The sequence below is a fragment of the Choloepus didactylus genome, chromosome 2 (assembly GCF_015220235.1).
Source record: "Choloepus didactylus isolate mChoDid1 chromosome 2, mChoDid1.pri, whole genome shotgun sequence".
Lineage (NCBI taxonomy): Eukaryota > Metazoa > Chordata > Mammalia > Pilosa > Megalonychidae > Choloepus > Choloepus didactylus.
Genome location: NC_051308.1, coordinates 13,726,041 through 13,740,289, shown reverse-complemented (window position 1 = coordinate 13,740,289; position 14,249 = coordinate 13,726,041). Strand labels below are relative to the sequence as shown.

General features: G+C 37.6%; 1 protein-coding gene across 1 annotated transcript in view; it reads right to left on the bottom strand.

The window, feature by feature from the left end:
* Positions 1-302: 302 nt before the first annotated feature.
* The window catches only part of RAB4A (RAB4A, member RAS oncogene family), a 65,809-nt gene continuing 51,862 nt past the window's right edge, over positions 303-14,249 (bottom strand). Inside the window, exons 7-8 of the mRNA XM_037820776.1 lie at positions 1,459-1,597; positions 303-920 (exon numbers count right to left, since the gene is read on the bottom strand). Of these exons, the coding sequence (XP_037676704.1) occupies positions 1,482-1,597 (116 nt within the window). The 3' untranslated portion in view covers positions 303-920; positions 1,459-1,481. The remainder of the gene's footprint in view (positions 921-1,458; positions 1,598-14,249) is intronic.

Genomic DNA, 14,249 nt, shown 5'->3' with positions numbered 1-14,249 from the left:
AAAAAGGCAGTGCTGCTATAATACTGAATTCCTAAAAAATAGCTTAATAGCAAACAATGTATTTTCTAGCAGGGAAACCAGATCAACAAATTGGAAACAGATGAGGAGTCCCAAGTTACATGGTCTATCTATCACATTGTATCAACAACTGAGAGGAGAATTAGTTGCTTAGTAAGTATGGTTAAAGGTATTGGCATCCATAGTTACTGTTCACAGTGCCTAAAACAGCAAGTACTCGATTATGTGTGTTTCCTGAATTGACCTGGACGAAGATGCTTCAAAATAAAGAGAGCCGGACAGTGTAAAGTTAATGGAAAAAACGTCATTCTTCATTTTTATTATGGTATGTTAGTGGATAACTACTGATCTAGTATTTCAAGTGTAGACTGTGCAAACACTGTGCAGAATGTGGTAAATAGAATTAAATAAGAAACGCACTGGCCATCAATGCCAGAGTCCTTGAATATCAGGTCATAAATATAACCAATTGTGCAATATAACTGACATGATGATAAAAGCACACCTCACAATTAACAAATTTTAGTTCATATGATTAAAAAACTTAACATATTAAACTCCGTGTAGTGCAACATTCTATTATATCATATATCATATATCATGCTGTGGAGACTTAACTGAGCTACAATATATACAGTACATAGCCATGTTTTAAACTAAAGGTAAAAGGAAAACTATGGAACAGGACATCTGTACATACATGTATACATCTAATGGTATTGTCCACTGAATTAGATTTGTTGTATAGTTTGCTGTGCCACATCTACTAGCTTGCATAATATCCCAAATTACTTTTTCCCACAAAGATCTACTTCTGCAAAGAGTAGAAAAAGATGGTGGTAAAAAAACTTCAGATTCTTCAAGCTCCAACAATTGTGTCCCAAATACAATTGTATGTACACCTAAAAAAATATTAAGAAGAATTAAAAAATCTGCATAATTAAAAATGTATAAATAAATGTAGCTTAAAGCCTAAAAGGGAATCAGAGAACATTACTGCCTTTTACTTAATACTTACCTATGCCTGTTAGATAATGTTGACTATAAATAAAGTCCACTGTGGTAATGGGAAAAAAGAGGAAGCTTTAAAAAGTTAAAATCTCCATTTGTGAACTTTATAAAGCCTTTTATCTTAGCAGAGGCACATTTATTTAGACTTTAACCCAAGAAAGTCTCCTCACTGACATAAAGGAGAAGGACCTCTACCTCCCACGGACGGCCCTTCCTGTCTTTCTCAACAAGACTATAAGAATTTTCTATATAGTTTAATTTCTTTCAAGCAGAACAAGTTCAAATTATGTAAGCACATCTCTTCTTCATATTTACTTGCAAAAAGCAATGGAACAATTTCTACAGATAAACACATGAGGAACTTGGTGCAGTGAAGAAAGAGTACAACATCAGCAGGGCAAACAGATATTCCCGACTGTCAGCACCCACCTGGGGTGCTCCAGCGCTGAAGCCTAACAGCCGCATTCTTGGGCACTCTGGGCTTGTGCACGCCGCGGTGACCTCAGCTGTCTCAAGGCAGCATCTCCATACTGAATTCCTGAGCCCATTCTTTCTGGATCCAGCTCACCTGAAGACCAATCAAGAATTCCTTTTAAAAACTTTTTATGTTTCTGGGACCTTCAAAATATATTAAGTGGCAAAAAAGCAAGACACAGAGCACTATGTATCCATGCCACCATTTTTAATATAGAGGAGAAAAAAAATGATATATGTATGTTTGCTCGCACAGGCATAAAATATTTCTGGAAGGATATCAAGAACTGAAAATAAAAACCGAATTCAAGGATGAGTTTGGATGGCTAGGAGACAGGGAAGGAGTGGTAATGGAAGGTGACTTTTCACCATATACCCTTGGTGTACTTTTTGAATTTGGAATTATGTGCATATATTATGTATACAAAAATAAATACCATGCATTTTTTGATACCGTTATTGCTGTTTTGTACTCTGTGTTATCTCCAGCACCAACTGCAATATCTGGCACAAAGTAGACTCTCAAAAACACATTTGTTGAAAGAATTAATAAACTTTGTTAAACAAACATGAAAAAACTGAGGCACCACCATGCCAAATTCCATAATTTAAAGATGAGAAAAAAAAATACATTTAAAATTACAGAGATACCATTTTTCAAGGATCAGATTGGCAAAAATCCAAATATGTTTCTCAGCGGATGCACCCTTAGGCCACCTCCATCCATTGCAGATCATGACGACTGCCTCCATAAACACCAGTGTGCAGATGTCCACTTGTATCCCTGCTCTCAGATCTTCCAAGTACATACCCCATAATGAGGTTGCAGGACCTTATGGCACCCACATATTTAGATTCTTGTGGAACCACCACAACTCTCCAGAGAGGCTACACCATTTTACTTCTCCACCAACAGTAAATAGGTACATCCCTCTCTCCATGTTTTCTCCAGCACTTGAATCCCTCTGTTTATATCTTCCCTGCAATCATCCACAGTGTACAATCGTTCACAGTGTCATCATACAGTTGTGCATTTATCACCACAACAGCACTTGAACATATTCATTACTTCAAAAAAAATATTTTTAAAGAATAAAAAAGATAAAAAAATTAAAATACCATACAATACAATAATAAGGTCAGACAACACCATCACTACCAAGAATCCCATACCCCTCCCTTATATCCCCCTCTCATAGACATTTAGCTTTGGTACATTGCCTTTGTTACATTTAATGGATCCATATTACAATGTTACTGTTAACCATAGACTCCAGTTTGATTATATTTTTCCCCAATACCTTCCCTTTTTTATATCTTACAAGGTTGACGTTCATTTGTCCTCCCACATGTAACAACATTTTATATTTGTACACTTAGTCACCATCACTGACCACTCCAGGTTTCACTAAGTTATACAATGCCAGTCTTTATCATCTATCTTTCCTTCTGGTGTCATACTTGCCCCTAGCACTCTTTCAGCTTTACTCACACACATCTTTGTTCAGTGTACTTACAATATTGTGCTACCATCACACGGTATTATGCAATCCATTTCTGGATCTATACAATCAATCCTGTTGAACATTCTATACTACTTCAGCGTCAAATGCCCAACCTCTACCCTCTTTTTACCTTCTGATGACTTGTGTTCTTGGCTTTTGACTCTCAAAGTTTGCTCATTAATGTTAGTTCATATTAATAAGACCATACAGAATTTGCCCTTTGGTTCTGGCTAACGTCACATAACATAACATCCTTAAGGTTCATCCATGTTATTTTATGTTCCATGACTGTGTTCTGTCTTATAGATGCATAATATTCCATTATATACCAGTTTGTTTATCCACTCATCTGGTGATGAGCATTTGGGCTGTTTCCATCTCTTGGCAATAGTGAATAATGCTGCTATAAACACTGGTTTACAAATGTCTGTTCGTGTTTTAGCTTTCAGTTCCTGTGAGTATATACCTAGTAATGGAATGTGTGGATCATATGGCAATTCTGTACTTAGCTTCCCAAGGAGCTGCCACTGCCTTCCAGAGTGGCTGCATCATTCTACATTCTCACCAACAGTGAGTAAATGTGCCTCTTTCTCCACATCCTCTCCAGCATTTGTAATTTTCTGTTTTATTGCTAATGGCCATTCTAGCAGGTGTGAGATGATATCTCATTGTGTTTTGATTTGCATTTCCCTAATAGCCAGTGAAGGTGAACACCTTTTAGTTTTTGAACCATTTGTATTTCCTCTTCAGAAAAGTGTCTATCCATGTCTTTTGACCATTTTTTAATGGGTTGCTTGTCTTTCTGTTGTTGAGTTGTAGGATCTTTTTATATATTCTGGATATTAAACCCTTATCTGATATGTGGTTTCCAAATATTGTCTTCCATTGCATAGGCTGCCTTTTTACTTTTCTGACAAAGTTCTTTGATGTACAAAAGTGTTTAATTTTTAGGAGATTCCATTTGTCTGTTTGTTCTTTGGTTGCTCACGCCTTGGATGTGAGGTCTAGGAAACCACCTCCTATCACAAGATCTTTAAGATATTGCCCTACATTTTCTTCTAAGAGTCTTACGGTCTTAGAGCTAACGTTTAGGTCTTTTATCCATTTCAAGTTATTTTTTTGTATAAAGTGTGAGAAAAGAGTCCTCTTTCATTCTTCTGGATATGGATATCCAGTTCTCCAAACACCATTTATTGAAGAGGCTGCTCTGTCCTGGTTGCTTTGGTTTGACTGCCTTATCAAAGATCAATTGTCCATAGATGAGAGGATCTATTTCTGAATACTCAATTCTGTTCCATTGGTCGGTATATCTATCTTTTGCCAGTACCATGCGGTCTTAAAGACAATTGCATAACTATATAGCTTACGTGATGTGACTGTATATGAAAACCTCGTGACTCAAACTCTCTTTATCCAGTTTATGGACAGATGAGTAGAAAAATGGGGGCAAAAACTAAATGAAAAATAGGGTGGGATGGGGGGATGGAATGTTTTAGGTGTTCTTTTTTATTTTTACTTTTTTGGAGTAAGGAAAATGTTCAAAAATTGTTTCTGGTGATGAATGCACAACTATATGATGGTACTGTGCATAATTGATTGTACACTGTGGATGACTTAGGGTATGTGAATATATCTCAATAAAACTATTAAGAAAAGATGATGAGTACTCCATCTAGTGGAGAATTTTTACAAAGCAAAATTAAAGATCATTTAATAAAAAACAAACAAACACGTAATTACTGAATTTTTGCTTGACAATAAGTAGAAGAAAACAAATGAGCCACTTGCACAAAAGCTTTGTGGAAATTTAACATACCCATGAGGGTTGACCACCTAAAAATGAGAACACTCAACAGTTGAAGAATACTAGCATCCTTTTCACAGGGAAGCATGCATTTTGCAAACACTAGTCCCACATGCATCTGCTGAATGCCTACTTACCTATCTCTCTGAAGGATGCCTTTTCATTAGATTAAGTGGGGGCTCTTGGAAACTAAACCCCTGCCCCCACAAAAAAAAACCCAAATAGGATAATACACTATATATTGGCATGGCTTTAGTAAAATTAGCACTTGTATTCATTACTAGTGTGATTATAAATTGTTACAACCCCAACAGGAGACCACTGGACAGCTTCTATCTAAATTCCAAATGTTATGTTTTTTTGACCTAGCAATTCCACTTTTGGGAATTTTTCCTACAGATATACTCATGTACAGTGAAATGATATATAAAAAGCTATTTACTGCACCATTATTTTTAACAGCAAAATTTTGGCAACAACCCAAATGTCCAAAGTAGATTGGTTAAACAACAGTAATACACACAAAGGAATATTATACATTTCATATGCACATTTACAGTATGTGAATATGTGTGTGCATGTGTATATGGAAGCTCTCTATATACTGATTTGTAATGATCTCTAGGTATAGTAAGTGCAAAAAAGCAAAGATGAAGCAGTTTACAGTATACTAATTTTATGTGTAAAGGGGGGGATAATGGTTTCTGAACCATGTGGTTATATTGTCTATTAAAAGAATTAAAATAAGAATTACTGCTTAATTATCCTAATTTAAATCCTCATAAATGTAATTCTGTATTTTGATTACCTCAGAAGACATGTACCTTAAAAGGTTTTACATGAATCAATATATATTTGTATTTATGGATGTGATGGTAAAGTTGCAAGGCAATTTAAATAAAACCTCATGTTGAACTTAATATTCAACACTAAACCAATTTTAAAGATAAATATTTCTTACAGTATCTTTAAACTAATAGTTCTTGTACCAAATTTAGTAACTTTGTTTCAGACTAAAAAATATAAATGCATGACGCGTCCCTTTTCCTGTTGGAATCCAATCCTTCATCTGAGCCCTTGACCAGACTCACTCCTACCTTACCCAGTGCCCTACTTTCTCTCATTTTCTCTGCACATCCTTCTCCCCTTTATCTTTCACCTCTCTCTAAGCATTTAAACATGCTAAAATTTCTTCCCTCACTAAAACCCTCCTTTACATTAACCCTGTGTACCCTGCCTTACCAAGTCCCTCCTCCTCATCCAGCCTTTTCAAGGGAGAACTCTACACTCTGCCTTCTCACCTCTTACTTGTTCTTTAACTGATAGCTATCTGTCTTCCACCTTGGTAATTCTACTGAAATTGTTCTTGATAAAGATGACCAATGACTTCCCAATGCCCACCCCAAGAGATGTTCTTTCAGCTCTGTTCTGAGCTTACTAAACTTTCTCTATTGCACTTGATCATGAACACTTCTTTGAATCTCTTAAAATTTTGGCTTAAATGACATGCATTTTTCTCCTGGTTCTCTTCATATATCTCTATTTCCTTCTCTGCCTCTTTTCTAGGCACCTTTCTTCTGTTCACCCTTAAATGCTGGCCTTCTCCAGGCTTTTGTTTTCAAACCACTGCTCTTATTTAGACTCTTTGGATGATCACATTCTTTCTCATAGTTTCAACTATTCTTAGATATAGATAGATAGATAGATAGATAGATAGATATATGTCTGTTAGAAATTGTAGGAAGAGGTAATGTATGGATCAAACCAACATGAATCATAAGCAGATAGCTGCCCTGCACGTTAGCAGGTGCCAGTCTGTCTACAAGGGAGTGGGAACGGAAGATACCTATAAAAAAGCAAGTCACTGAAGCCTAACAGAGTGCCTGTTGGGGGATGGGGGGGAGTTGCTAATAATTAACAGACCACCTGTACCTCCGCCGGGGTAGGCTCCCCAACTGCGAACGTCTTGGTGAAACTAAGATAAGGAAGTCTTGTGATTGTCCTAAGGAATTAGCCCTTTCCTTGAGATGTGCAGCACAGCACCTCTACTCCTGGACAATTTGCCATAAATACTGGCCGGAGTTTCAGAAAGGTTTGGAGGTCTCACCCAGGAGGGGATGCTCTGCCTGGGACCGTGTGCAAACCAGAACTCTGATTGGCTGACCTGGGACCTCCCCAGCCAGTAGTATCAGATGTGGGGGCTTTCCCTGGTTTGGTGACTTTTTTTTTTTTTCCTTTCCTTCATCTGCTGGACAGATTGCTTTGTCTGCTGGGCAGACCACTTTACTTTCAACTATCGTATCATTAATGATAAATGTTTCTAGTCTTGTAATTCAGTAATTCTCTTCTGTAAAGTTATACCATATCAATTCTTTTTTCTAGTCTCTAGTTTGCATTTATTGTACTTCACCCCCAATCCCACCCTATTTTTAACACCTTGCAATGCTGACATTCATTTGTTCTACCTCATGCAAAAACATATTTGTACCCTTTTTTTGCAATCATTGAGCAACCTAGATTTCCCTGAGTTACACAGTCCCAGCCTTTATTGTTCATCTTTTGTTCTGGTGTCCCACATGAGCCCAGCCTTCCTTTTCAACCATATTCACAGTCATCTTTGTTCAGTGTACTTACATTGCTGTGTTACTATCTCTCAAAATTGTTTTCCAAACCTCTCACTCCTGTCTTCTCCTTTCTGTCTGCAGTGCTTCCTTTAGTGTTTCCTGTAGAGCAGGTATCTTGTTCACAACCTTTCTCATTGTCTGTTTGTCAGAGAATATTTTAAGCTCTTCCTCATATTTGAAGGACAGTTTTGCTGGATATAGGATTCTTGGTGGTTTTTCTCTTTCAGTATCTTAAATATATCACCCCACTTCCTTCTTGTTTCCATGGTTTCTATTGAGAAATCTGCACATAGTCTTATCAAGCTTCCTTTGCATGTGATAGATCTCTTTTCTCTTGCTGCTTTCAGGATTCTCTTTTTATCTTTGATGTTTGATAATCTATTAAGTGTCTTGGTGTAGGCCTATTCAGATCTATTCTGTTTGGGGTATGCTGTGCTTCCTGGATCTGTAATTTTATGTCTTTCATAGGAGATGGGAAATTTTCATTGATTATTTCCTCTATTATTGCTTCTGCCCCTTTTCCCTTCTCTTCTCCTTCCGGGACACCAGTGACACACACATTCCTGCTCTTTGTTTTGTTCTTAAGTTCCCAGAAATGTTGCTCATATTTTCCCATTCTTTTCTCTATCTGATCTTTTGTGTGTAGGCTTTCAGGTGCCTTGTTCCCCAGTTCCTGAGTGTTTTCTTCTGCCTCTTGAGATCTGCTATTGTATGTTTCCAGTGTGTCTTTCATCTCTTGTGTTGTGCCTTTCATTTCCATAGATTCTGCCAGTTGGTTTTTCGAGCTTTCAATTTCTAACTTATGTACATCCTGTGTTTTCATTATACGGTTCAGCTCTTTCGCCATGTCTTCCCTAAACTTTCTGAATTGACTTATTATTAGTTGCTTCAATTCCTGTATCTCAATTGAAGTGTAAGTTTGTTCCTTTGACTGGGCCATAACTTCATTTTTCTTAGTGTAGGTTGTAGTTTTCTGTTGTCTAGGCATAGTTTCCTTGGTTACCCCAATCAGGTTTTCCCAGACCAGAACGGGCTCAGGTCCCAGAAGGAAGAAATATTCAGTATCCGGTTTCCCTGAGGGTGTGTCTTAGAAAATTGGTATACCTGTTAGCCTGTAATTCTTGAGTGGTATAAGGAGGTGTGGCTGTTTTTCCCCAGGCTCTGGGGTTTGGTTCAGAATGGAAGGTGGGTAGTGGAGCTGGGCCCCACCCCTTTCCTCTTAGAGAAGACAGACCCCCTGGGGGAGGTCATTAGCATTTCAATGGTCTCTCTCTGCCTGTGCTATACCCACCCTGGTCTGGGTCACAGCACTGGGGACTGAAAATGGCTGAGGCTTTCTCCACTGAGCCAAAAAAGAAACAGAAAGTCCCCTTCAGAGCTAGTCCATGGCAACCCTCTGGGTCTCCAAGGTCAGTCGTCACCCAAAGCCTCTGTCTGCTTCTTGGGGATTCATACCTTGTAGTAAGAAGTTCATACTTGCTAATTAAAATCCCAGTTGGAGCTCAGATGAGCCATATTTGTTTACTGGGAGAGAGCTTCTCTCTGGCACCATGAGGCTTTGCAGCTCAGGCTGTGGGGGGAGGGGTCTCCTGACTTGGATCCTCAGTTTTTACTTACAGATTTTATGCTGTGATCTCAGGCATTCCTCCCAATTCAGGTTGGTGTATGATGAGTGGACAGTCACGTTTGTCCCCCCGCAGTTATTCTGGATTATTTACTAGTTGTTTCTGTTTTTTTTTTTTTAGTTGTTCCAGGTGGACTACTTAGCTTCCACTCCTCTCTATGCCGCCATCTTAGATTCTCCTCCTACCATATCAATTTGTGTCTCTTCCCTCATTCCACGATTCACCTCATGTGGAATCCCCAAATTAATATTCCAACCCGAATTTTCCCCAAAACTTATTAGGTAACTCCATATGTATATTCCAGTATTACCGCAAAAGCAGCACACCAAAACAGAGCTCATTGTCATTCCCTTATACCTGTTTATCCTCTGGCTTAAGTGGCATCTCTTTACTATTTCCCAAGTCCTTGACTCCTCGCTCCTTTCCTGACCCCACTCACATACACCCTCACCCCTCACCCCACTGAGCAAATCAATTGCTCTGTCCTACAGATGTTATTGTCTATATACTTCTTTTTTTTTTTAAAGCAGCTTCAGTGAGATGTATTTTAGTATATTCAGAGTTGTGCAATCATCACCACAATCAATCAATTCTAAAACATGTTCACCTTGAAGAGAGTTCACTATGTTATATGATCTCATATTTTATCCTCTGACCTTCCTTCTAGTGACATACACAAGCCTAAACTTTCTCTTTCAACCACAATTGCACCCACATATCATCGCTGTTAGTTGCATTCAGTATAGTGTGCCCCCATCACCTCCATCCATTTCCAAGCATTACAATCAACTTACTACATATTCTGCACAAATTATGTATCAGCTCCCCATTCTCTGCCCTTATTCTATCCTCTGGTGATCTATGTTCTAGATATTAACACCATGAGTTTGCTAGTTATATTTAGTTCATATTAGTGAGGCCATACAATATTTGTCCTTTTGTCCTTTATTTCACTCAATATGATGTCCTCAAGGTTCATCTATGTAGTCACATGCATCATGCCTTCATTTCTTCTTACAGCTGCATACCATTTAATTGCATGTATATACTAAATTTTGTTCATCCATTCATTTGGTTGATGGATACCTGGGTTGTTTTCATCTTTTAGCAATTACAAATAATGCCAGTATGAACATCGATGTTTAAATGTTTGCTTCCCTGCTTTCAGTTCTTCTGAGTATATAACTAGGAGCAGGATTGACAGATCATATGGCAGCTTCCTGAGGAACCGCCGAACTTTCTACTACAGTGGCTGCACCATTCTACATTCCCACCAACAATGAGTAAGTGTTCCTATTTCTCCACATCCTTTCCAACACTTGCAGTTTTCTATTTTTTTTTTTTTTTAAATAGTGGCCACTTTAGTAGGTGTGACACGATCTCATTATAGTTTTGATTTACATTTCCCTAATAGCTAGTGATGTTAAATATCTTTTCATATGCTTTTTAGCCATTTGTATGTCCTCTTTGGAAAAATGTCTATTCATGTCTGTTGCCCGTTTTTAAATTGGGTTGTCTTTTTTCATTGACTTGTAGGACTCTTTATATATCCTGGATATTAAACTCTTATCAGATACATGGTTTCCAAATATATTCTCCCATTAAGTAGGCTACCTTTTCACCCTCTTCACAAAGTTGTGTGAAGCACAAAAGTATTCAATTTTGAGAAGGTCCCATTTATCCAGTTTTTCTTTCACTGCTTGTGCTTTGGGTGTAAGGTCTAAGAAACCACCTCCTACCATAAAATCTTAGATGCTTCCCTACATTTTCTTCTAGGAGTTTAATGGTTCTGGCTTTTATATTTAGGCTTTTGATCTCATTTTGAATTAATGTTTGTATAAGGTGTAAGATAAGGACCCTCTTCATTCTTTGGATACAGATTTCCAGTTTTCCCAGCACCATTTGTTGAAAATACTCCTCTGTCCCAGGTGGGTGGCCATGGCAGCCTTGTCAAATATCAACTGACCAGAGATGTGAAAGTCTATTTCTGAACTTTCAATTTGATTCTATTGGTCAATATGTCTATCTTTGTGCCAATACCATGCTGTTTCTTTTAAATCACTGTAGCTTTGTAATGTGCTTTAAAGTTAGGAATTGGAGTTCTTCAACTTAATTTCTCTTTTCAAGATGCTTTTGGCTATTAGCGGCCCCTAATCCTTCCAAATAAATTTTGTAATTGGCTTTTCGAAACAATTCTGCAAAGTGGTCTGTTGTAATTTTGATTGGGATTGCGCTGAATCTGTAAATCAATGTGGGTAGAATTGACATCTTAACAATATTTAGTCTTCTAATCCATGAATATTGAATACCCTTCAATTTACTGAGGTCTTCTTTGATTTCTTTAAGAATGTTTTGTAGTATTCTGAATACAGGTTCTTTACATCCTTGGCTAAGTTTATTCCTAGATACTTTTGATTCTTTTAGTTGCTGTTGTAAATTGAATTTTTTTTCCTGTTTCCTTCTCAGATTGCTAATTACTAGTGTACAAAAACTCTATTGATTTTTGCATGTTGATCTTGTATCCTGCCACTTTGCTGAACTCATTCATTAGGTCCAATAGATTTGTTGTAGATTTTCTGGGACTTTCTAGGGATAGGAGCATATCATCTGCAAACAGTGAAAGTTTTACTTCTTCCTTTCCAATTTGGATGCCTTTTATTTTTTTCTTGTGTAACTGCCCTAGCTAGAATTCCTTGTACAATGTTGAGTAACAGTGGTGACAGTGGGCATTCCTGTCTTGTTCCCAATCTCAACAGTACAGCTTTCAATCTTTCAACATTGAGTATGATGTTAGCTGTGGGTTTTTCCATATATGCTCTTTATCATGTTGAAAAAGTTCCCTTTGATTCCTCTCTTTTCAAGTGTTTTTCTCAAGAAGGGATGCTGGATTTTGTCAAATGCCTTTTCAGCATTAATCAACATGATCATGTGGTTCTTCTCTTTTGATTTGTTAATATGGTGTACTACATTGATTGACTTTCTTGTGATGACCCACCCTTGCATACCTGGGATAAAATCCACTTGATATGGTGTATAATTTTTTTAATGTGTGGTTGGATTCAATTTGCAAGTATTTTGCTGAGGACTTTTGCAACTAATATTCACTAGAGAGACTGGTCTGTAATTTTCCTTTCTTGTATTACCTTTACCTCCTTTTGGTATTAGGATGATATTGGCTTCATAGAATGAGTTAGTAACATTTCCTCCTCCTCAGTTTTTTGAAAGAATCTGAACACACTTGGCATTTATTCTTCTTGGACTAACTGGGAAAATTCAAATGTGAAGCCATCTGGTCCTGGACTTTTCTTTGAGAGGAGGTTTTTGATGACTTTTTAATCTCTTTACTTGTTATTGGTTTGTTGGGATCTATTTTTTCTGGAATCAGTGTGGATTGTTTGTATGTTTCTATAAAATTGTCCATTTCATCTAAGTTGTCTAGTTTGTTGGCTTATAGTTAGTTGTTCATAGTATCCTCTTATGAGCTTTTTTATTTCTGTGGGGTCAGTAGTAATGTCCCTTCTCATTTCTGATTTTATTTATTTGCATCTTCTCTCTTTTTTTATCAGTCTAGCTAAAGCCTTGTCAATTTCCTTGATTTTCTCAAAAAAAAACACTTTTGGTTTTGTTGATTCTAGTGTTTTTTTGTTCTCAATTCCATTTACTTCTGCTCTACTCTTCATTATTTCTTTCTTTCTGCTTGCTCTGGGATTAGTTTGCTGCTCTTTTTCTAGTTCCTCTAGGTGTATAGTTAGGTCTTCAATTTTAGCTCTTTCTACCTTTTAAATGCAGGCATTTAGGGCTATAAATTTACCTCTCAACACAGCCTTCGCTGCATCCTATAACTTTTGAAATGTTGTGTTCTTGTTTTCATTCATCCTGATATATTTACTGATTTCTCTTGCAATTTCTTCTTTGACCCACTGGCTGTTTAGGAGTATGTTGTTTAACCTCCACAAATTTGTGCATTTTCCAGTCCTTTTCCTGTTGTTGATTTCCAGCTTCATTCCATTATGATCTGAGAAAATGCCTTGTATAACTTCAATCTTTTAAAATTTATTAAGAGATCTTTTGTGACCCAACATGTGGTCTATTCTGGAGAATGATCCATGAGCACTTGAGAGGAATGTACAAACTGCTGTCTTGGGGTGTGAGCTGGTTTGAATCTATTATGCTTCCCAGAAAAGCCATGTCTTTAATGTAGTCTTATGGGGGCAGACTTATTAGGCTGTTGATTAGGGTGGAACCTTTGGTTGGGTTATTTTCATGGAGGTATGGACCCTGCCCATTCAGGGTGGGTCTTGACTGGTTCACTGGAGTACTAGAGCTCAGGAGCCAACACAGGCTGCTGATGCTAATACTTGGGGATGCTTGGAGATGCAGACAGAAGGATGTTTGGAGATGCTAAGCTAAGAGATGAAGCCCAGAGTTTGCCCCGAAGAAGCTAAGAGAGGACCCCAAGATGCTTAGAAAGAAATGCCCCAGGAGAACCAAGGAGAGAGCTGAGAGAAGCTTAGAGACACGTTTTAGAGACAGCCATTTTGAAACACAACTGGGAACAAAGGATCAGCAGATGCCAGCCATCAGAGGTGTTCCGGATGCCATCAGTCATTCTTCAGTGAAGGTATCATCTTGTTGATGCCTTAGTCTGGACACTTCTATGGCCTTAGAACTGCAACTCTGTAACCTAATAAATCCCCTTTGTAAAACCCATCCATTTCTAGTATTTTGCATAATAGCAGCTCTAGCAAACTGGAACAAGGTGCATTGTTCTGTATGTGTGTTTAAGGCCTAGTTCATGTATCAAATTATTTAAATTCTTTATTTCCTACTGATCCTCTGTCTAGATGTTCTATCTAATGATGTAAGTGGTGTACTGAAGTCTCCAGCTATTATTGTAGATATGTCTATTTCTCCCTTCAGTTTTGCTAGTGTTTGCCTCATGAATTTTGGGGCACCCTGGTTAGGTGCCTATATACTTATGATTATTTCTTCTTGGTGGACTGCCCCTTTTATTAACAAATATTGTCCTTCTTTGTCTCTTATAACAGCTTTGCATTTAAAGTCTATTTTGTTTGATGTTAGTGTAGCTACCCCAGCTTTTTTTTTTTTTTTTTTTGGATACTGTTTGCATGGAATATCTTTTCCCAGCCTTTCACTTTCAATCTTTTGTATCCTTGGTTCTGAGGTG